This window comes from Engystomops pustulosus, chromosome 4 (genome assembly GCF_040894005.1).
Source record: "Engystomops pustulosus chromosome 4, aEngPut4.maternal, whole genome shotgun sequence".
Taxonomy (NCBI): Eukaryota; Metazoa; Chordata; class Amphibia; order Anura; family Leptodactylidae; genus Engystomops; species Engystomops pustulosus.
This window is the reverse complement of record NC_092414.1, coordinates 124161504-124183503: the sequence shown is the minus strand read 5'-3', so window position 1 is coordinate 124183503 and position 22000 is coordinate 124161504. Positions and strand designations below refer to the sequence as shown.

The 22000-nt window shown below is 39.3% G+C and overlaps 1 protein-coding gene across 2 annotated transcripts in view; it reads left to right on the top strand.

Moving 5' to 3' along the window:
- ELAPOR2 (endosome-lysosome associated apoptosis and autophagy regulator family member 2) overlaps window positions 1-22000 on the top strand; it is an 83465-nt gene that overhangs the window by 25637 nt on the left and 35828 nt on the right. Inside the window, exons 2-7 of one of the 2 annotated variants that reach the window (XM_072147293.1) lie at window positions 3231-3351; window positions 11285-11480; window positions 14337-14484; window positions 19180-19266; window positions 19625-19730; window positions 20526-20678. In XM_072147293.1, coding sequence (XP_072003394.1) covers window positions 3231-3351; window positions 11285-11480; window positions 14337-14484; window positions 19180-19266; window positions 19625-19730; window positions 20526-20678 — 811 coding nt within the window. Of the gene's footprint in view, window positions 1-3230; window positions 3352-7049; window positions 7162-11284; window positions 11481-14336; window positions 14485-19179; window positions 19267-19624; window positions 19731-20525; window positions 20679-22000 lie in introns of those variants that run through there. The other variant, XM_072147294.1, reaches the window with a different exon arrangement.

Genomic DNA, 22000 nt, shown 5'->3' with positions numbered 1-22000 from the left:
GACAAGTGGTTTGTGACTGTGGGAAGGGTCCAGAAAACAGTTCCTCAGAGTATGCCGGTTCAAATGGCAAATTTTGCTGGGAGGGGGCAGACTGGGGGGGAGGAGGCTGAGGTGCAGGAGCTGGAGGAGTGCCGATTTCGGTGACATGGGTGGACTGCGTGGAAGACTGACTGGTGGACAAATTGCTCGAAGCATTGTCGGCAATCCACGACATCACCTGTTCGCACTGTTCTGGCCTCAACAGTGCTCTACCACGAGTCCCAGTAACTTCAGACATGAACCTAGGGAGTGTAGCTCTGCGGCGTTCCCCTGCTCCCTCATAAGCAGGTGGTGTCTCACCCCGCCCAGGACCACGGCCTCTGACCCCTGCAGTAGTTGGACGCCCACGTCCCCGCCCTCGTCCTCTACCCCTAGCCCTCGGGTTAAACATTTTGAAAATGAGAGTTATAACTTGTATTTTTTTTTTAACTTTTTTTTTTTTTTTGTGTTTTTTAGTTTTTAAAACCAAACGATGCTATCCTATTGCTATGGCTATTTTCTAGCCAAGTATTACAGCACACTACTATGCCAGATGAGATGACGCTGAGTTATGAAAAAAATAAACGTAAAATAAAAAAGGAAATGGCAGACTGTGCCTAGTTGAAATACAACCCCGGGCCCTAATAAATTTTCCCACTTCGGTCTTTGCGATGGATATGTGCGTCACTAAAACACAGTGGTCGCAAGTCTGACTCCAAATTGCTCCCAATTTGATAGTAGATGCACTGCAGCAAGTACAGCCACCAGCAGATCAACCAGAAATCAAATATATATAACGCTACTGCAGGCGTAATTAAGACGTTTGTATTCTCCTATGGCTATTTTCTAGCCAAGTATTACAGCACACTACTATGCCAGATGAGATGACGCTGAGTTATGAAAAAAATAAACGTAAAATAAAAAGAAACTGGCAGACTGTGCCTAATTCTACTCAAACCCCTAATAAATTTTCCCACTTTGGTGTTTGAGGTGGATATGTGTGTCACTAAGAGCTAAACACAACGGTAGCAAGTCCCCCTGCTAATTCCTCACAATATGGTACTAGCTGCAAATAAAAAAAAAAAAAAATTATAACGTTATTGTAGCCCTAAGAAGGGCTGTTGGGTTCTTTAAGAATCACTCCTGCCTAACAGTAAGCTAATAGAACACCCTAACGCTTTCCCTGAGCAGCAGCAGCTCTCTCCCTAGCGGCATCCAGACACAGAATGATCCGAGCAGCGCGGGCAGCGGCTAGTCTATCCCAGGGTCACCTGATCTGGCCAGCCAACCACTGCTATCTACGTGTAAGGGTACCACGTCATGCTGGGTGGAGTGCAGAGTCTCCTGGCTTGTGATTGGCTCTGTTTCTGGCCGCCAAAAAGCAAAACGGCGGGAGCTGCCATTTTCTCGAGCGGGCGAAATACTCGTCCGAGCAACGAGCAGTTACGAGTACGCTAATGCTCGATCGAGCATCAAGCTCGGACGAGTATGTTCGCTCATCTCTAGTCTCTAGCTGTTAATTTGCTGAGGTAATGTGGAGAAATTTCATCCCATGCTTCCTGAAGCTCTGGTGACTGGGCTGGCCAATCCATTATAGATAGAATACCAGCTGCCTGATTCTTCTCTAAATAGTTCCTGCAGATTTTGGAGCTGTACTTTGGGTGATTGTCCTGTTGTAGGATGAAATTGGCTCCAATTGTCCACAGGGTATGGCATGGTGTTGCAAAATGGATTAATAGCCTTCCTTATTCAAAATCCCTTGTACAAATCTCCCACTTTACCAGCACCATAGCAATCCCAGGCCATCACATTACCTCCACCATTCTTGACAGATGATACCAGGCATCTTTCTGCATCTTTTCAGTTGTTCTGTGTCTCACAAATGTTCTGCTGTGTGATCCAAACACCTCATACTTAGAGTCATAACAATCTTCCTCTGTCCAGTGTTTGTGTCATTAATATTTTCCTTTTATTAGCCAGTCTCGGAAATGGCTTTTTCTTTGCCACTCTGCCCCACAGGCCAGCCTCCTGGAGTCGCCTCTTCACTGTAGAGGTTGACACTGGCGTTTTGGCGGTACTATTTGATGATGCTGCCAGTTGAGGACCTATGAGGCGTTGGTGTCTCAAACTAGAGACTCTAATGTACTTATCTTGGTGCTTAGTTGTGCAGTGGGGCCTCTCACTTCTCTTTTTACTCTGGTTAGAGCTGTTTGTGCTCTCCTCTGAAGGGAGTAGTATACACCATTGTAGGAAATCTTCAGTTTTTTGGCAATTTGTTGCATGGAATGGTCTTTATTTCTAAGAACAAGAATAGACTGTGTTCGTTTCACATGAAAGTTCTCTTTTTATGGCTATTGTAAGAGTTTCATAGAGCAAACAAATGTGATGCTCCAGATTTTCAACTAGCTCAAAGGAATGTCCTCTTTATATATTTTCTAATGAGCCAAACTGTTTTCAGTTGTGCTAGCATACTTGAACAAGGGCTTTCAAGGGTTTTCTAACCTTCTTACAGATTTAGCAATCACATATTAAACCTCTGGGTGGTGGTTGTTGTAAATGCGCCTATATACTCCTATGTAGATATTGTTGGAGAAAAATCTCCTTACTCAGATGTGATGTTGGTCCAAATCATTGTATAGTACGAGCTGCTCGGTGAATCACTCAGACCTTCACATGTTTGAGAGGATTCCAATTTTATTTAGTCAAGAGAGGGTTTTTATAGGTTCTTGAGACAGAGGAACCTACTGAGCATGTCCACATTCCAATAGCCATCAAGAGGATGTAACTGAAAGATGATCTGTGTACACGGGGGGATGGTACTTGAGTATAGTAAAACACATGGTATGTGAACACAATAGAAAATGGATTCTATTCCCTCACAATATTGGATTAAAACCCAGACATTTGCAACTAGAAAAGTCATTTGCCAGATTAACAATGTATAGAGTGTATTTATGATTCATTGGCTTCGTTGAAAGAAAGTGTGCTTTTTTTTCAAAAATAAGGAACTTTCTATGTGACCCCAAAATGTTGAGCGGTAGTGTACATTGAACAGATGTGAAATATCTCCTGGTTCTAAATAGATATTGCAATGTTTGACTATTATAAGGAAAAATTGAACCCCTGATATCTTTATCTTAATGTTAACATTGTGTGAGATACAGCATCATTTCTTTTCTTTTTCATAACTAGAATGCAATTGGATTTTTCAGGGAGACTTTCATTATGAATACACAGAATGTGACAGTACTGGATCAAGGTGGAGAGTTGCAGTTCCAAATCTGGAAAAACAGTGTGTTGGATTGCCAGACCCTGTCAAAGGAAAAGATTGCAGTAAGTAGACAGTAACAGTTTAAAGCGCTGACAGTAATTGATCTTTCTAACTTAGCAATAGAAACCCACAGTGTTTAATGAGACAATGTACCCATATTCTGCATACATGAATCGGTGACAATATATATGCTCTTCTACCAAGATACTGTAATTATTGTCATCTGTAGCTTGAAAAATTGTATCAGAAAAATCATACTGCATAATATTTTGCTTCCCTCTAAGGTGAGCATTTTAGAAAGCACTAGTTAAAATAACATGCTAAAGAATCCAACACCACTGGCATCATCTAGAAAATCACTTTGAAGTGATTATATACATTGGTTGTATAAAGTCATGAGGTGAAGAGTTCGGGATTGAAGTGAAGCTTTCCCCACTTCAAAGTGCTTTCTTTTCATTCTCCAGTGCTACAGCATGGCATCTCTGTCATCACCATTCTCTGTTTGCATATGCAACACCCCTGCCAACGCATAGGCAACTTGGTTGTTGTAAATAGTGCCCTCTCCTTGTCAGCATCTATCTTTTGAGCCTGTGCAACTCATCCAGAAGCTACTGCTAGGTAAACTCAGTAATTGCAGCTGTAGCCACTGCCTGGTAAGGCAAGAGTTAAGCATGCCAAATGTTATTGTCCAATGATATTCCTTGTAATATTGTAAAGCAAGCTGGAAGCTGGTCGGAAGTGGTACCACCTGACCAAGGTACCATAAAAACCCCTGGTGAGCGGGAGCACATGGTCTTGGATTCTAGTCAGCAGAGTGAGAAACAAGACCTGCAGAGCTGCCATCCAGAAATACTACGAGGAAGCAGGGGTGTCTCAGGGGTGCCCAAGGCCGCATAAATCAGCCACTCTGGTATTCTAGGCCCCAGCTGTCTTCACCCACTGAAGAAAGGCTAGGCCACGGTGGGGGATGTTGCACATACAGTGGCATTGACAACGTACACCCATTACAGCTGTGGCTGCAGGATGTGGACCAAGCACCTTAATAGTAATACTTGCCAACCTTCACTCATCACTACTGTGGGCCTCCTAGTCCGAGCTCATTACATTTTAGGTTCAGTAGTAGTTGATCTGGCTGCTATAGTGGACAATGCCCTTGGGTGATTGTATAATACTCCAGAGTTGGGTTGATGAGTCATTGTCAAGTCCTTTCTTTTTTTTTCTCTCTATGATTGCATTGCCATAATAAGAGCAATCTTAAAAGAGCAGGAACCCAAAAAGATCCCAAAAGATTACTTAAATATAATGGAGTTTGCTTGAGTGCTTTTTAGATCTCATTTTGCCGGATAGACTTTTTATCTGTGAAATTTTATGGAATCTGCAATTGGGGCTCTTAACAAAGTGATGTGAAGCCTAAGAAATCTATGAACTTTTTTTATTATACAATGGCTATGCTATATATTTTGGACTGATCAAACAAGTATTTCTGTTTGCAAAATCTGAGTACAGCAAAAGGTCTCCATAATTCAAAAGAACAGAAAATAAATGTGACATGTATGTATAAAGTGTTGAATTAACAGGAAATATCTGCTTTTCTGAAATTTCATGGACTATTCCACACTACATTTTCTGAAATGAAGCTTCATTGTCTTGGGTGAGACTGGCTGCTGAAAACAGCAGTGTTTCTTTCCCAGAATGCACTGCAATGAGGGCACAGAGTAGCATCATTAGAAATAAATCATCAGCTGTACAAGACTGCAGAGGCATCTGATATCCAGGTTATGGATTCACATGTGCTGCTTGTAAGATATGCTTATGAAGAATACAAAAATAGCTTACTGTAACTAATATGCACATTAACATGAAGGTCACCTCGAAAGTGAAAGGAGGGGGCCGTGAGCTTAAAGGGAACCTGTCAGGCACATCTTTCCCTCCAAACTGAAGGTCCTACCTTTCATTTTCTGCAGTGATGTGCTCTGCATGATTATATTAAAATGAACCCACCGCCCCTTCAACATCTTAATCCTGTGAATTGGGTGTTGCTGAGCTGAGTCCGGCTGCAACGCCCCCCTCCTCCTCTTGTAAACGCGCCCCCTGCACACACCTCCTGCTAAGCTACAGCACACAAATGGATATGAATGATACGGGCAGGAGGCGTACAAGAGGGCAGAGGAGGAAGGGGGTGTTTCAGTCTGACCTGGGACAGCTCAGGAACACCCAACCGACTCGCTTTCCATCTATTTTTCCTTTCCTTGCCTATAAAGTTCCACAGTCCGTTTGTAATTTGACTTTCCATCTATTTATATTCACGATCTTCCAGCTCAGTTGTGTCTCAGCTGATTGACAAGGGGTCTATTTTCTCCGGCTGAGTGAACCTGTTACAGGAAGTGCTCACTGCACAAGTGCTGTGGAAGCTGGGTTGGGGGGGGGTAAAACAGTGTAACAGACTCTAAAGTCAGGTCACAGAAGGGCTAGGGTAGTCCCTCAGATTCACTTTTCCAAGTTTACAAATGCAGCACTAGGGTACGGGGGAGGTCCGCCGACTGATTGCAAATGTGTTTCTATGGAAACGTAAGAAATTGGTAACCAGACACCGGGTTCTGGTTACTGATTGCATATGTTTCCATCGAAGCGCATTCACGCTCAGGCCCCTGTACCCTAGCGCTGCTATACATGCAATCGCACCCTAACAGGTACGAATAGACAGTCTTGTACTCTGCCAGATTTATCATCTAGTATGAGACACTTGATAAATCAGGTGCAGTACAAGACTTTCTAGTGTAACTTTGCACTGGCTTACCTTCTGACACTTTTGATAAATGTGCCCCACTATGTGTACAGTTTTACTATTTCTAATGTAAAAGAATACATATATTATTTTTTGAATAAGTAAATACATTAGTGTCACATGGTACTGCCTTACACTGTATTAAACCATTCTTAAAATTGTACTGCCTATTGTGTGCATGATAAACAGGGTGTTGTGGCAGGAGAGAGAACAGAGCTTCTAGACATCTGGATATGTATTCTGTGCAGTTAAGCCTCTTTAATCCAGGTTTTGTGGACAGATATTTTATATTGTCTGGTAGCATCAGACTTATGACTCTAACAAGAATGAGATTTATTTCATGTATTGTTGCACATCTTATGAAGCTGCAGCTGATTAATAAAAAATTAAATTCTATCTCTACCTTTAGAGTTTTCCTATATGACATGTTGTAGGAGATCCAATGTTATAAATAATGTAATAACCCTATGTAGGGCAGATGGTGCAGTAATTTGTTCCTAGTTCTGTGTGACCTTGAGTCAGAATGCTGCCGCAAAGCTCAAAGTAAGGGGATCTGAGACCCCTGTTTTCACATGTGCGGGGGAACCCAAAGATCAGACACTTATTCCTGTTATGTGGATAAGGAATATGTGTTGTCATTGTTTTATGTTTCTTGCTCCATTGCATGAAAATTGTATTTTCATCTTAAGTGCACAGCTTCTATGCAAAGCATTGAGCCTTAAGGGGGTTGTCCAGTTTCAGCAAGTAAATGTTATTTTTTTGTATCAGAAAAATTATCAAATTTTCCAATAGACTTTCTGTATCAATTCCTCATGGTTTTCTAGATCTTTGCTTGCTGTCATTCAATCGAAAGTTTCATTGATTACTTCAAGAGGATCATGATCTTTCCATGATCATGTGATGTCACACAAGTTAACTACTTGTTAGTATCACAATGAGTATTCAGAGCTGTGTGTTATAACAAGCTGTGCACCTGTGTGACATCACATGATCATGGACTTTCAATCCACAAGAAATAAACAGAGAAGCTTTCTATAGAATGACGGCAAGCAGAGATCTAGAAATCAATGAAGTATTAATACAGAAGGTATATTGGAAAATCTGATACATTTTTATAGTTCAAACAATAACATTATTTGTTGAAAGTAGACAACCCTTTGGATAAACTGTGGCTCAGATATATCAAAAGTTGTGCTAAATGCCTTTGTGCAGTTTGCTTCCCTCATGTGCAGGTTACGCCAGATAATTCAATAGTATTGCACAGTGTTCAATTATCTGGCACAATCGGTGCACACATTTGCACCTTTTTCTTTTCGGTGTACTTTCATTATACAGTGTGCAACACAATTGTGTTGATGCATAGTAATAAATTTGGCGCAAACTAGGAGCACACACCAACACTCTCCTTTAGGTCTCATTCAGATGGTCGTTATGGGGGCCGTGATCTGATCTACTGTGTCTCCCATTGACTTTGCAGTCAGGTGGCCATGTGGCAAAATATAGGACGCATCCTAAATTTTTTCAGATTTGTGGCATGGCCGCTCCTCTGCCTATCAAGGGAGTAGGAGTGAAGAGTCCTTACACATCCTGGGCCTGTGCACGCCCGGGATCCGGTCCGGGTGAGCACAAGGCAGTCTGAATGAGGCCCTGGGGTGCACAGATTTCTAAATTGTCAGACAAAGGGCAGCCGTGACACAAGAGTGGCGCAAATAATAAATACATGTGTAAGCCCCAAAAACCTTCTTTTTAGTGCAAAGATAGACAAAAATCTGGTGAAGACACAATGATGTATCTGGGCCTATGTGGACCAAAAGAACACAGGCACCGTTCCCTCTACGCCACCTGCACGCCCTCATGGAGTGGAGGTAGCATATTTGCAATTTTAATTAAAATTTTTGCACTGTGCAAGAATTTACAATAATTTACTGCTTCTATGACAGAAAAATGGTGTAGAAGCAGTGATAAATCTCCCCCTATTAGTTTATATGTACAACAAGACTAGTTACCTATTGGAAAAGCCTATGGCAAAGTGATGATGTTGAATAGGAAAAATCTGCCTCATAATTTACCTGAAATCTGCCTCCCAATCATTTCTGTTGTATGCTGATGAAAAAAATCTTCTCTGAAAAAATGATTTTTTAAATCCTGAATAGGATTTTTTTCCTCTCTAAAAATAAATGTGTTTGTGAATGTATCAGAATCACAGTAAGCACTATCTCCTACTTATCAATAAGGAGTGGACTAAAAGGATTCCTCTCTCCTTTTATGTGCATCCTGTTTATATCTTTACTCTTAAGGATGTGGCTCTTCTGAAGAATCAGAGTTTAGATTTCCTTGTACTTAAGGTTTAACAGTTGCCACGGCAACACCTAGCAACCCCTTTAGCCACATGCAGGCAGTCGAAAGTAGAACACACATTTTTATATTAGCACAAGGCTTCCCATATTGTAATTCTCTCAGACAGGCATAACTTATTAAAACAATCATTTCAGTCTATCCGCTGTCGCATGAAATTAAATCTAGTTATATGATAAATTGCATTTCTCGCTATTATTTCAGCTGCTTGTGACCTTTATGTTACACTGAGGCTTAGTATCACTTAAAGGCAAATGCCAACTGGATAGAACCAGATATTTAGAGATCAGAAATCTGATCATGCAATTCACATAAAAAGGTATTAGAAATATCAATATAGCAACTATAGTTTGCAAATGATCACCTGTATAATACCCAAATCTATTTACTGAGGTATCCTATCTTATTAAAATACTATTAAAGAAAAGCTTCCAGCACATTAAGCATGATAAAGTAGGGACACTTCCTCATAAATCCATGCACTGTGACTGTGATACTCAGCTATATTATATTAGCTATTTATGGCCTCTTCCTTCCCAAATCAACTTTTAATTAGGCTAAAAACCCTGAACTTCTCTGGGGGTGTTACCGGAGCCCCACTGTGCTGCAGATTCACAGGCTCTTGCAATGAGCAGACCATGCCTCCCCCAACTTCCTGCTCTCTCCCTTCTTTCTCTGCCTCTACAATCTAGCACAGTGATGGGGAACCTTTTAGAGACTGAGTGCCCAAACTACAACCAAAACCCACTTATTTATCGCAAAGTGCCAACACAGAAAGTTAATTTGTGATTTATACTCCCTTCTCTGTCACAGTTTTCATTGATATCAGCACCTGAGGACACCAATAAAGCAGAAAATAGAAGAAATTTGGATGATCATTGTAGCTTCCCTCCAGGGTCCCATAAACTGGAAGAATTGTCAGGGCCGGAGCAGGAGCTACAATGATAATCCAGATCTGTCCACACCTTCCCACTCCTCCAGTAGTCCCAGGTAGCGCTGTCACTTTAAAATAGCTCTGTACACAGCAAGTCCTGTGCTGTCTGGGACTGCAGGAAGATACCTGGAATCATCTCTGGTGATGGCCTGAGTGCCCACAGAAAGGGCTCTGAGTGCCACCTCTGGCACCCGTGCCATAGGTTCGCCACCACTGATCTAGCAGAAGACCTACTCTGCTAATTGTAACAGCCCTGGGGCATGACTACAGTGTTAGCAGCCATAGCAGCTACTATGGGGCCCGGCAACATCATCCAAACTGACTCAATGAAGAGTGAAGACAGTTCAGAACTTTTTGTGAGAGGGGTTGGGCATCTATGAGTATTGACCCTGTCATAGGCATGCCCCAAGTTACAAGATAATACATTGAAAGTAAATTCTAGCCATGTGTAGTAACTGTGTGGAACCTTTCTGAACCAACTTGTGCATATAAACTTCTTATATTGCAAATTGCTGTTCACACACATATTCCCAAAATGTAGGAACATCATACAATTCCCAGTGATTAACTTCCTGACTTGAACAAGTTTTATGTATCTGTTAACTCTGAGCCAGTAACTCTGCACTGTATATATGGACATTTCCATATGAGATTAAAATAGGAGCCTGTTTCCCTTTTACATCAATTTGCACTCTGTACAATAGACTTGACAGTTGCTTTCTTTGGGGGTTTCTATACAGAGGAGATTACAATAGAAGATAACTCCATCATTGCATCCACATCTGCCTATAGATGATGTGCACTAATAAGTGTGATGTGAACTTGTTTACCCTGGGTACACACGTTCGTGTGCAAGAGCCCTTAAAGGGAACCTGTCACCAGGAGACCCATTTTTAGCACTCCCCATAGAGCATAGTACACACACTGCCAAAGTGTTTTTGTATTAAAAATTGGTTTTACAGAAAAAAAGATATGTTATATTGTACCTTTCATTAGCATCTGCTGTGTGACTAGGCAGTTGCCAATTGGGAGGGGCTGGAAAGTAGCAGCTCCCCCCCACCCTTGGGGAACAGCTACTCCATGTGGCCTTTTCAAATATATGAAAACACCCATCACTTGGCTTAGCGACGCCCCCTGCTCCTCTACAGCCAATCCCGAGTGAGGGGAGTTATTCATATATTTGAAAAGGTCACATGTTTCCCAAGGGTGGGGGCGGGGGAAACTGCTCCTTTCCAGCCCCTCCCAATTGGCAACTGCCTAGTCACACAACAGATGCTAATGAAAGGTACAATATAACATATCTTTTTTTCTGTAAAACCAATTTTTTATACAAAAACACTTTGGCAGTGTATGTACTATGTTCTGTGGGGACTGGGGGAGTGCTAAAAATGGGTCTCCTGGTGACAGGTTCCCTTTAAAGCAGTTTTGCGCTTTCACACAAGTGGAACTAGCTGAAAAGTGAGGCACAACGGTTGATGAACCATCACTGGACAAGTGAAACACACAGTGAGTTGAACTTGATCTTTAGACATCTTATGATAAATCTGTAAGGAACAGCAAATGGTAAACTAACTTGTCTAGCAGGAATGACCTGAAATTCTAGTCTACAGGAATTCTATTTATTCCCCAGGCCCTGCAACTAAATAATATAGTGAACTTTGTAGCGAAAGCTCCCCTCTGAGATTATATGGGGATAACATGCGCTTCAGTAAACGCTGCGCATGAAGTAGTATCAAAATGGAATTTCTTCCTGATTGAACAGTTTCATGAAATGGATTTTGTTTGTAATATATAAAATCATTTATGGTCAGTTTCCTAATGTTTGTTCATTTGCATTTCAATCCTTCTGCATTATATCTTGGTTTATTTACTTATTTTTTGTGTTCCTTTTATTTTATTGACAATTGTTTATGTTTTTCAGCATTTTCCTGTGATTCCGGGCAGTTCTTGGATATAAAAACCCAGTCATGCACAGAGTGTGCAGCAGGAACATATTCATTGGGAACTGGGATCAAGTTTGATGAATGGGATGAGATGCCGTCAGGATTTTCCAATGTGGCAACTTTTATGGAGACCACTGCAGACTTTTCTGGAAACAGACCTGATAGCTGCGATAAGTATGTGCTTTCTCTGAGAAATATTATCATAAGGCTTCTTGCATTTATAGGTATTTTCAGACATTATTTATAAATTTTATAATCCACTTTGAAATTTGTGTGGTTATTATAGGAAAATTAATTAAATGATGACCCAGCACATGCTGTGTTTTTGAAAATTTGCTGTGGAAGAAAACAAAACATCACTCTTCTTTGAGGCCCATACAGAAAGCTACAGAAAGGGGAAGGGGCATAAATTTAGGTTCTATACTTTGTGGGGGCACTTAAAGTGATATTCTACTGTGGGCACACTAGGAGATGGGTTTAGGGCAGGTCAACTGTACATTGTGGTATTTGCCCTCTTAAACTTCTAGTTATAAAGAGGTCAGTCAGAAGTTTGCTATGAGGCCCTATTCTTTCATAGTGGCATAAAACCAGCTACAAGAAACACAGGAGGACATCTACTATGGCATGCCTTGTCTGCCAGTTTGCCGGACAAGGCATGGAAAAAGTTTGCAATTTTCTGTAAAGCCCGGGAAGGGGACACCCTGCCCACTGTATTTTGTATAGTCTATATCTGAAATCTTCACCAAGAGACCAGAGCGTACAGTGCGCCAGAAGGGGGAATATTAAGACAGTTCTTTAATACGCCAGTCTTAATACACTTCCCCGCACAGTGTTTTGTAGAAAAAATTATTTTGACATACCTGTAGCATGCATAGGTTTATTTAATTTTTCCCCACTTTTCTCCCAGTTATCAGTTAGTAAAGTTTATCAATAAATTATATGTCCCCCAGAATGTTGCCATTAAATAATTAAATTAATCCTGTAGAAAACAAGCCCTCACATGGCTATAATTTTAAATGTCATGCTATGCTTTTGATTGGTAAGTGTGAAAAAATGACGACAAAAAGAACTTTGACTTATTTGCCAAAAACAGGCTGCTTATGCTTATATTTATTGATGTAAAATACTGAAAAAAGTGACCTGTCAACATAAGTCTGGTTTTTCACTATAGGTTCAACCCACATTACAACCACATTACTGTATCACAACCAAACACACTTTAAATAATTTAAATAAATATGTTAGCTTAGTATAGAAATATGATATGGGAACTGAACACAATAAATACATTTGAAACTTTAAAGCTCAGTGAATAAATGCTGTATCAAATCTAAGCACAGTAATCAAAGCTTAGTAAAACCAAACAGAACCTTTACGAACTCCAATATTTGACTTCTATTTACTATTATGAACAGTACAAGTAAAAAAAAACTCTGTATGGTGCTACTAATCTCAGTACTTATATACAGAACCAAAACCAATGTAAGTTAATAAACATGGTGCAGAACTAGGATCAGTAAAGAGAAGAATAGTGGTGTTGTAACTTCTGCTGTGCAAACTACCTATGTATGATTTCTCCAGTTCTGTATTTCTGTGCTGTATGAATCCGTATATACATGACATCTGACATGACATTTTCATCTGTATGTGCATGTATGTGACTGTATCCAAATGTTGGATGGCTGGCTGACAGAATGCACCTCCCATTGCTTATGGTCTCCCTGGATACTGCACCGCTCACAGTACATTACGGTCGGCAATACTGCCATGCAAATAGTTGGCTAAATTGCCAAATGAAATCAGTTGGGCCGTATGCTACCATATGAAAACGGTAAGGAACAGGCAGCATTAGCTTTATAGCTTCCTATGTGAAAATGTATTCCAGTGGAAAATAGTGACAATAACATTTCAGAAAGCTTTAAATTCATTCAAATTTTCATATGTGATTCCACCTTTTAAAATAAATAGAACAATGCCTTATTGTGTTCCTTGCTCTTTTCTTATGGCATTTTCTGTTCTGAAACTAGAATTAAAAAAATCTTCTACAGCAGTATTGGGCAGAAACTTCCTAAAATTTATATTGTTCACAGTTTCCATGAACTGTGTTCTCTCATTAAGTAATTTAGCAGTAAATCCAGTAAGACTCCTACACGTAATGCAATGAACACTGCACAGTGTACATAAAGGACCATATAGTGACTAGACTGGCAGTTTTTATCAAATGCTATGATAAGCATGTAATAAGTAGTAGAAATCATCAGTGAAACAGCTACATTAAGTGTATTGTCTGTCCTGTGTGAGCACTATGGGTTAATAGCCTCTCTATACTGTGTTATGGGTTAATAGCTTCTTTATGCTGTGTAGAAAATGTCCAACATGCAGAAGGGGGTCTATGACACAAGGTAAAATGCAGACAGAATGTTCTGCAGAATCACAGACTGGAATGAGGGGACAGATACTGCAGAGGGGAGATGATATTTTACCTCACTATTGTATGTGTATGAGACTTCTGCACAGAACACACTCAGCTACTCAAAGAAAGCACTGTCTCATGGCCTCTCTAAACCACTAGACGGAATCACTGGAGAAATCAGCATAGCCAGGTGATACTGCTAGTGCAGAGAGGCAAAGAAACTGATGCACATAAGTAACTAAAATATTAGACAAAGTTGTTCTACATCTCAAGAGCTATTGATTTGGGAAAAATAATAAAGGGGTTTTCCCACGAAGGAAAGTGCTGAGCCCCCCGCAGATCACGAAAACAAGGGGACCTTTCTGCTCCATTAATCTCTATGGATTAATGGAGCAGATCAGACGGACCGCTGAGCACGGAGCAGGTCAGATGGACCCTCATTGATTAGCAAGTTAGGCCCTACCCCGTAGATATGGCCTAACTTTCCTTCGTGGAAGGCTAGTCCGGGTTGTAGGTAAGGACATAATTTGGCACTTTTTTTTTACATTGTTTTTAACCATTTCTTTTCTGAAAGATTGAAAGATGATTCATGTATTTTATCTTTTCTATTTTGTCAGCTCCTCTTGGATTCCTCGAGGAAACTACATTGAATCAAATCGAGATGATTGCACCGTGTCCCTTATTTATGCTGTACACCTGAAGAAAGCTGGTTCTGTGTCCTTCGATTACCAATACGTGGATAACAACATGTTTTTTGAATTCTTTGTAAGATTAATTTTGAAAAGAATTTATTTTTCTTTGTACCAGTTTTAGTATATTATACAACATTACTTCAATTCAGTTTCCATTTGTACAGGCATTGTTGTGTCATGCACTTTTATAATTTTTAATTAGAAAACTTCTGTGTAGATGGTAACAGGAGTTGGCTGCCACTTTAGACCTCATGCAGTAGACTAACAGCATAAGCTAATTATGCACACATTATCAGAAAATAGAAACATTTTTCCTTCCACGTAAAAAAAAAAATTACATGACGATGATCAATAATTTCCATTCTACAAAAGAAGTATAAGAGAAATTCCCTTCTCATACTGCTAAATATAAACCCACACTGTCCCACAAATATTCAAAAATACAGCAGGTCCTGCAAAAAAACAACTGAAAAATATATGGCTTTAGGATGCTTACAATAAAAAAAAATGAAGAAATGCTTGGTTCGTTAAAGGAGTTGGGCACTTTACCACATGTTTTTTGTAATGTGTATGTATATGTTGGGGGCAGGATATCAGGTAATTCACCATTATACATTTTTTAAAGGCTATAAATATGAAAAGAAGAAACCTGCACAGCTTAACCCCTTCCCGACATTTGACGTAATAGTACTGCATCGCGGGAGGTGCGTTCCCGCAAAATGCAGTACTATTACGTCATGCTTCTGGCACCGGCTCCTGAACGGTGCCGGCGCCAGAAGCTGCGGGTGTCGGCTATATATTATAGCCGATACCTGCCTCTAACACCCGCGATCGGAGATTTCTCCGATCGCAGGTGTTAACCCCTGACACGCCGCGGTCGCGCTGACCGCGGCGTGCAAGGGGCATTTCAGAAGAATCGGACCCCCCCTGCGCGGCGCTTACCGGGGGGTCCGCTGCTCCGATCGCAGCCCCGGGACTGCCGGTGCCCGGGGCTGCGCGATCCTCCTTCCTGTAGCCGGGTCCCTGCCTCCTGACAGGACCCGGCTGTAACACACTGAGCATGCGCAGCATGCTCAGTGTGTTACATTACACAGTGTAATACATCTGTATTACACTGTGTAATGTGAAGAAGAGCTTGAACAAGTGATCAGTGGATCACTTGTCCAAGCTAACCTGTAAAAGTTAATAAAAATGTTAAAAACATTACATAAAATAAATTTTTAATAAAAATAATTAATTAAATAAAGTCCCCTAAACACAAATATTCCCTATACACATGCAATAAAGTGAAAAAAACACAAAATCGCCAAAAAAACCCACATATTTGGTATCGCCGCGTCCGTAACAATCCGTACAATAACTCAGAAACATTATTGGACCCGCTCGGTGAACGCCGTAAAAAAAACCCCCCAAAAACACGCCAAAAATGTACATTTTTCATAAAATCTCTACACAAAAATGTTCTAAAAAGTGATCAAAAAAAGTTATGTGCGCAAAAATCGTACCACTGAAAAGAACAACTCAACACATAAAAAATAAGCCCTAAACTGGCTCTGTCAACCAAGAAATATTAAAGTTACGTCTCCGAAAAGATGGCAATGCAAAAACAAATGAGATTTCCTCTATATTAGTTTTTACCCAGTAAAATTGTAAAAATAAATGAAAAACTATATAAATGAGGTATCACCGTAATCGTAGTGACCTATAGAATGAAGATAATATAATATTTTTAGTGTATGGTGTACGACCCCCAAAAAATACGAAAAGAAAGTAAACCAAAATTGACAATTTTCTTTTCACCCATACATTCAAGAGTTAATACAATCTCATCAATAAGCTAATGACCCACTAAAATGAAGTATTTGTAAAGTGCATCTCATGTCGCAGAAAATAAGACCTTATATGTCCAAATTGCCAAAAAAATAAAGATTGTATAGCCAATAAAAATTGACAATGCATAATCTGCTCTGAATGGCGCAGCTCCCTTCGATGCCATGGCGTGTGCCCATACAGCAGGTTACCACCACATATGGGGTATTGTTATACACGGGAGAGATTGGGTATCAAATTTTGTGGAGCGTTTTGGTATTTTATCCACTGAGAATTTGTACATTTTTTGAAAAAAAAAATTTATTTATCCAAAAAAAATTGCATCCGATTTTGTTTTAACCCCTGTAAAACAATTAAAGGGTTAACAAACTTCATAAAAGTTGTTTTACGTACGCTGAGGGGCGTAGTTTCTATAATGGGGTAATTTATGGGGTTTACTTTTATTTAGGTCTCTCAAAGTGATTTGAAACCTGAGCTAGTCCCTCAATAGCAGGATTTTCCTTTTTTTTATGAAAATGTGAAAAATCGCACCTAACGTTCAAGGCCCGAAACATCCTACAAAAATAAGAGTATGCATAAAAAACCATGTCCACATAAATTAGACATTTAGTGAATGTTAGTTATTACGTTTTTTTGCGGTTATGACTATGTATGGAAAAAGTAGAACATTTTGAAGTTCAAAAATCAAAAATTTTTCCAAATTTTCACCAAATATCTGATTATATTATAAATAAATGCAAAACATACCACCAAAATTTTTCAAATAACCTGAAGTACGATGTGTCACGAGAAAACAATTTTAAAATCACTTGGATATGTTAAAGCGTTCCGAAGTTATAACCATTTATAGTGACACAGGGCAGATTTGAAAAAATGGGACGTGTCAGGAAGGTGAAAAGTGGCTTCAGCGTTAAGGGGTTAATTATCTGAAAGGTACACAATACTATACAACAGGGCCAACACACTATTATAAGTGACAGTCCATTTCCAAAAACGACAAAGAAAAGGGTGTATTGGCAAAAATATCCACAAAATTTTAACATTCCCACACAACATACACGTTGAAAAAACCACCTAAAACATACATCAGTACAGTACATATAACCAAGACCCATGTATGTGACCCTACTAAGTACATACCTATCAAATTGCACCAAGAGCAAATACATATATTATTGCCACATGTCCCATTTGTGTAAACAAGTATTTAAATGCCACAAGGTAGAATCCTGCTGGAGTAAAATGGCTCCCACAATATGAAAAGTAACACACAGATGGCATGGATGGCCCAATCTCAAGGAATATTACACCATTATTTGTCACTGGTACATAGTTACCAATCCATAATTCTTTCAATAGGAAAAGTGTTTAGGGCAATGTGATGAAATACTCCACGCGTTTCGTCCCTCAATTCAATTTCCTCAGGGGAAGTCCCTCATGAATTCTCATTGAGTGACGAAACGCGTTTAAGTTTATCTTTATGGGAATACCCCTTTAATTGTTCTACACCACTTTCTTAATATATAAATTGAAGCCTCCTGTCTTTTACCCTTATCAGCCAAACATTCCTGTCCATAAAATGGCTGCAGATGGAAGGTCATGTGATCTCAAACTGTCCAGGAACAATAGCCAGTTAGAGATCACATGACCATCCATCTGCGGCCATTTTATGGTCAGAAATCTCTGGCTGAGGAGGTAAAAGACAGGAAGCTTCACTTTACATATCAAGAAAGCGGTGCAGAACTTTTAATAGATGTATATTGGTAAATTACCTAATATCCTGCCACCCACACTTGCACACACATTACAAAAAACATGAGGTAAGCCCCTTTAACTTTAGAGAACAACACGCCTCCTGGCGCAGTCGGTACAGCAATAAAAAAATCTGTGTGTAACTGTGCAAGTATTCAGAAATGTACATCAGGTCTGTGACTACAAAAATTGGAGGTGAGGGTTATACCCATCCCCATTCACAGGGGTCATGGGAGCACCCATAGCATAACAGTCCAGTGTGGGCATATGGCTGCATAAGATAAAGAGAAACGGAAGATTAAGGATGGACAGAAAAAGACAAAAGACAAGGGGCAGACATGAAAGGGATAAGGTGAGGAAGGGGGGGGGTCATGAAATATCAATACAGCAGGCACTTCTAGGGACACTCATCTCATCACAGCTCATAAATATTGAACTCAATATTGAATAACTAAGAGAATAAGAAGCCAAGGTAGCAGCCTGACTATGCAGGTGGAGCATTTAATGAAGATCGTCCTGGATAAATTGGTCATTAAATTTAAGGGTTAAGGGATAAAAAAATACATTCTTAAGGTTGCAAGTTATTTTATGTACCGGTACCTATAAATGTACAGGCTGTCCCCTACTTAAGAACATCTGACTTACAGACGACCCCTAGTTACAAACGGACCTCTGGATTTTGGTAATTTACTTAACTTTAGCCTTAAGCTACTGTAAACAGCTGTAACAGTTATTAAAGGAGTCTGTAATGAATCTTTAGTGTTACTCCTGCTTCTTATGACAACCCAACATTCTTAAAATCCAATTGTCACAGAGACCAAAAAAGTTTTTGTCCGGCGTTACAATTATAAAATATACATATGTCCTATATATAACCCGGGGGCTGCCTGTACTTGTACTTTCACTGAGGACACAAATTGCAGTCAAAATTTAGCCTAAAGAAGATCAACTGTGTATATAATGGCCCAGTCAAGTGATTGACTATTGAATATTCTTTCATGATTTTTTCATACAAGTGGAGAAAGTAGAAGATCTGCTGCTGAGATTTACTCCAATTTTCATTTAATGTGAAAATCACCCTCTATGAATAATAAGCTGTGGTCTATTTTCTGTATATAGCCTATAGCATACATTATGCCTTAACCTTTTTTTAATTGAATTTTAATTTGTGTTTTTTCTTTTCCAGATACAAAATGACCAATGTCAAGAGACAAGTTCTGCATCAGAAAAGTGGGTAAAACTTTCAGAGAACAGTGAATGGATGCATCATTCGGTATGACTTCCTAATTCTTGTAAATGATTGCGTGAAGTGTATTAGTTGTTAGACTGCAGTGTTCCGCATAAGAGCCGGCATTATATGATGTCTATTGTGTCAGTTTTGTACAATCAGAACAGGTTGCTGCTTTTTTATGTAATTTGGGCTGCTGGTGCAGGACTTTAATTGCTAAATCTCTTGATGAACTTTAGTCATTAAAAAATATAAATATAGTGTAAAACCATTTTAGGACATTCATTTTACCTTGTGGGATTTTCTGCCTCATATAATTTAATGAGATACATCTATAGTATTGTTTTAATTGCCTCCCATTGGAAAATAAATTTAGTAAGTTAGTTTAATTTTAACTTTGCAGGTAGCTTTAAAATCTGGAACCAACATTTTATATTGGAGAACTACTGGCATTCTTCTGGGATCAAAGGTGGTGAAGCCAGTCCTAATAAAGAACATTACTATAGAAGGTAAACTTCATTCCAGAAATCTTATATACTTTCCTTGTATACATATTTGACTCAACGGTCAAATACGGTATGTTCTTCCTTGTGAGCGGTTAAATTAAGTCTAAATATCAAAACTACATAAAATACATGATGTGATTATATTAAATAAAAATGAGTTGTACATACCTTAAAGAAAATCTGCCATCAAAATCTAGCATGATAAACCTGGGACACTTACTCATAGATTCAGACACTGTTACTGTGGTAATGTTATTTTATTTGTTGTCCATGGCCTCTTTTCTTCTAAAATTAACTTTTGATATTATGCTCGTGAGCCTGAGGGGCTCTGGGGGGCTTTTCCAGATGCCCTCTGTGATGTCTTTTCAGAACAAACAAGTGTATGCTAGTTTGCTGATGAGAAGCACAATTCCTAATATTAGGAATAATAATCCTATAAAAGTTTATTCACAAAATGTGGCCTGATAGTTGGTTCTTGGATTTATATTTAAGTACTATGATTGTCCTAGCCATGTCCTGATAGCGTCATTGAATGGTAGAAGGATTATATTCGTATACAGCTACAATCTTATAATACCCATAAACCAAGTCTACCCAATACATATTTATTTTTAACATAACAATTCCAGTAATAACTTATCCTCTCAAACTTTTTCCCTTCTATTAACTTTATTTAGTTATTTTCTGTTTTTAATAAGTCTAAGGCTATTAATGTCATTTTTGGCTTTAGTTATTTATAACAGTTCTGATTCAAAAGCGTACATGTATTTTACAACAAATATTATTCTCTTATTACAGGAGTTGCGTACACATCAGAGTGCTTTCCTTGTAAACCTGGTACATACAGCGATACACCGGGATCTTCTTTTTGCAAGATCTGTCCTAGGAACACTTATTCTGACAAAGGAGCTAGGGAGTGCAATAAATGCAAACAGGACACACAATACTCAGGTATTCCATGATTATGACATTCTTAACTTTTCAACAAACTTTGCATAAATCTGTTGTATTGTAATTTAATCTGTCATTGTAATTTATCTTATTTGATCAAAGTGCTTTCTTGTTAACTTAACCCTTTTCCTGCCATGCTTTTCTGGAAATGTTGTCACGTTATTTTTACAATTTTGATATGATATGAAAAAATAAAACTGAAATTGTCGCATAGACACAAACCATATATTAATATATAATATATACATATATAGACACTTGCACAGAAAATTGCATTAAAGAGTTTAGACATAGACACCTTCATGAAATTTTTATTAAAAATATTAAAATATTTATTAATATGTGTCCCAAACAGAAAATATATAACTTTACATATCCTAAATATAATAGATGAATAAAAAATGTACAAAAATGCACAAAAAATTTACAAATCCAAACTACTTGTATAAAGAATTGTATAAAGAATAAAACAGTAAGATATGAGGAGTTCATACATACTCTACATGTGTATATTCATAAAAATATGCAGCAAAGTGAACGTTAAATCCACAGGGGGCGCCAGACCATTTTTGTAGAAAATTGCTCGGAGTTTCACACAGATATTGTCAGTACCTGTCCAGCAACTGCCCAACCACAACCAGGCTTGGCGCTAGCTGTCAGACTAGATAGGTGGTGGCGAACTCACCCTGTGGAGTCCCTGCAGGCTAAGGCCCTGCCTAAAGCAGATAAACCGCCCTGATCAGGAACCAAACTGACGGTCCCTGAACGACCCTACAAAGTGACAGGAAAACCTACTTCGTCTGGCAGCTGCTGGATGGTGGAGTGGACAGGTAACCAGAATACAGATATAGGTCAGTGTTCACACTGGTAACTGACACAAGACAGACAGGAAGGTGGAGTCACACTAGAAGATAAACGATATTGAGGGACAAGCAACAGATACAGACAGACAAGCGGAGTCAAACAAACCGGGTCAAAACCAAGATGGCGGCAAGGTACAGATTCGTATAGCAAATAGAATGGTCAGTAGGCAAAGCAGAAGTCAATACACAGAATAGCAAGAAATGCAATGGCAAGAGCACTAGATAAACAGATAGACTGCAATAACCAGCACCAATGAAGGGGCTGAGCGGAATATAAGGCTGTAATGGACACTACCTCCTGCACTGACTGGCTCAGCCGTCCATCACTCAAACCGCAGCTGCAGGCAAAACGAGTTCAGAGGCACACCCAGCTTTCCCATGACCAGAAATGGAGCTGTCAATCACAGGCAGCTCTGGGTGCGGTTTTCCAGCAAGAAGCCTGAAACCTAATCCCATCAG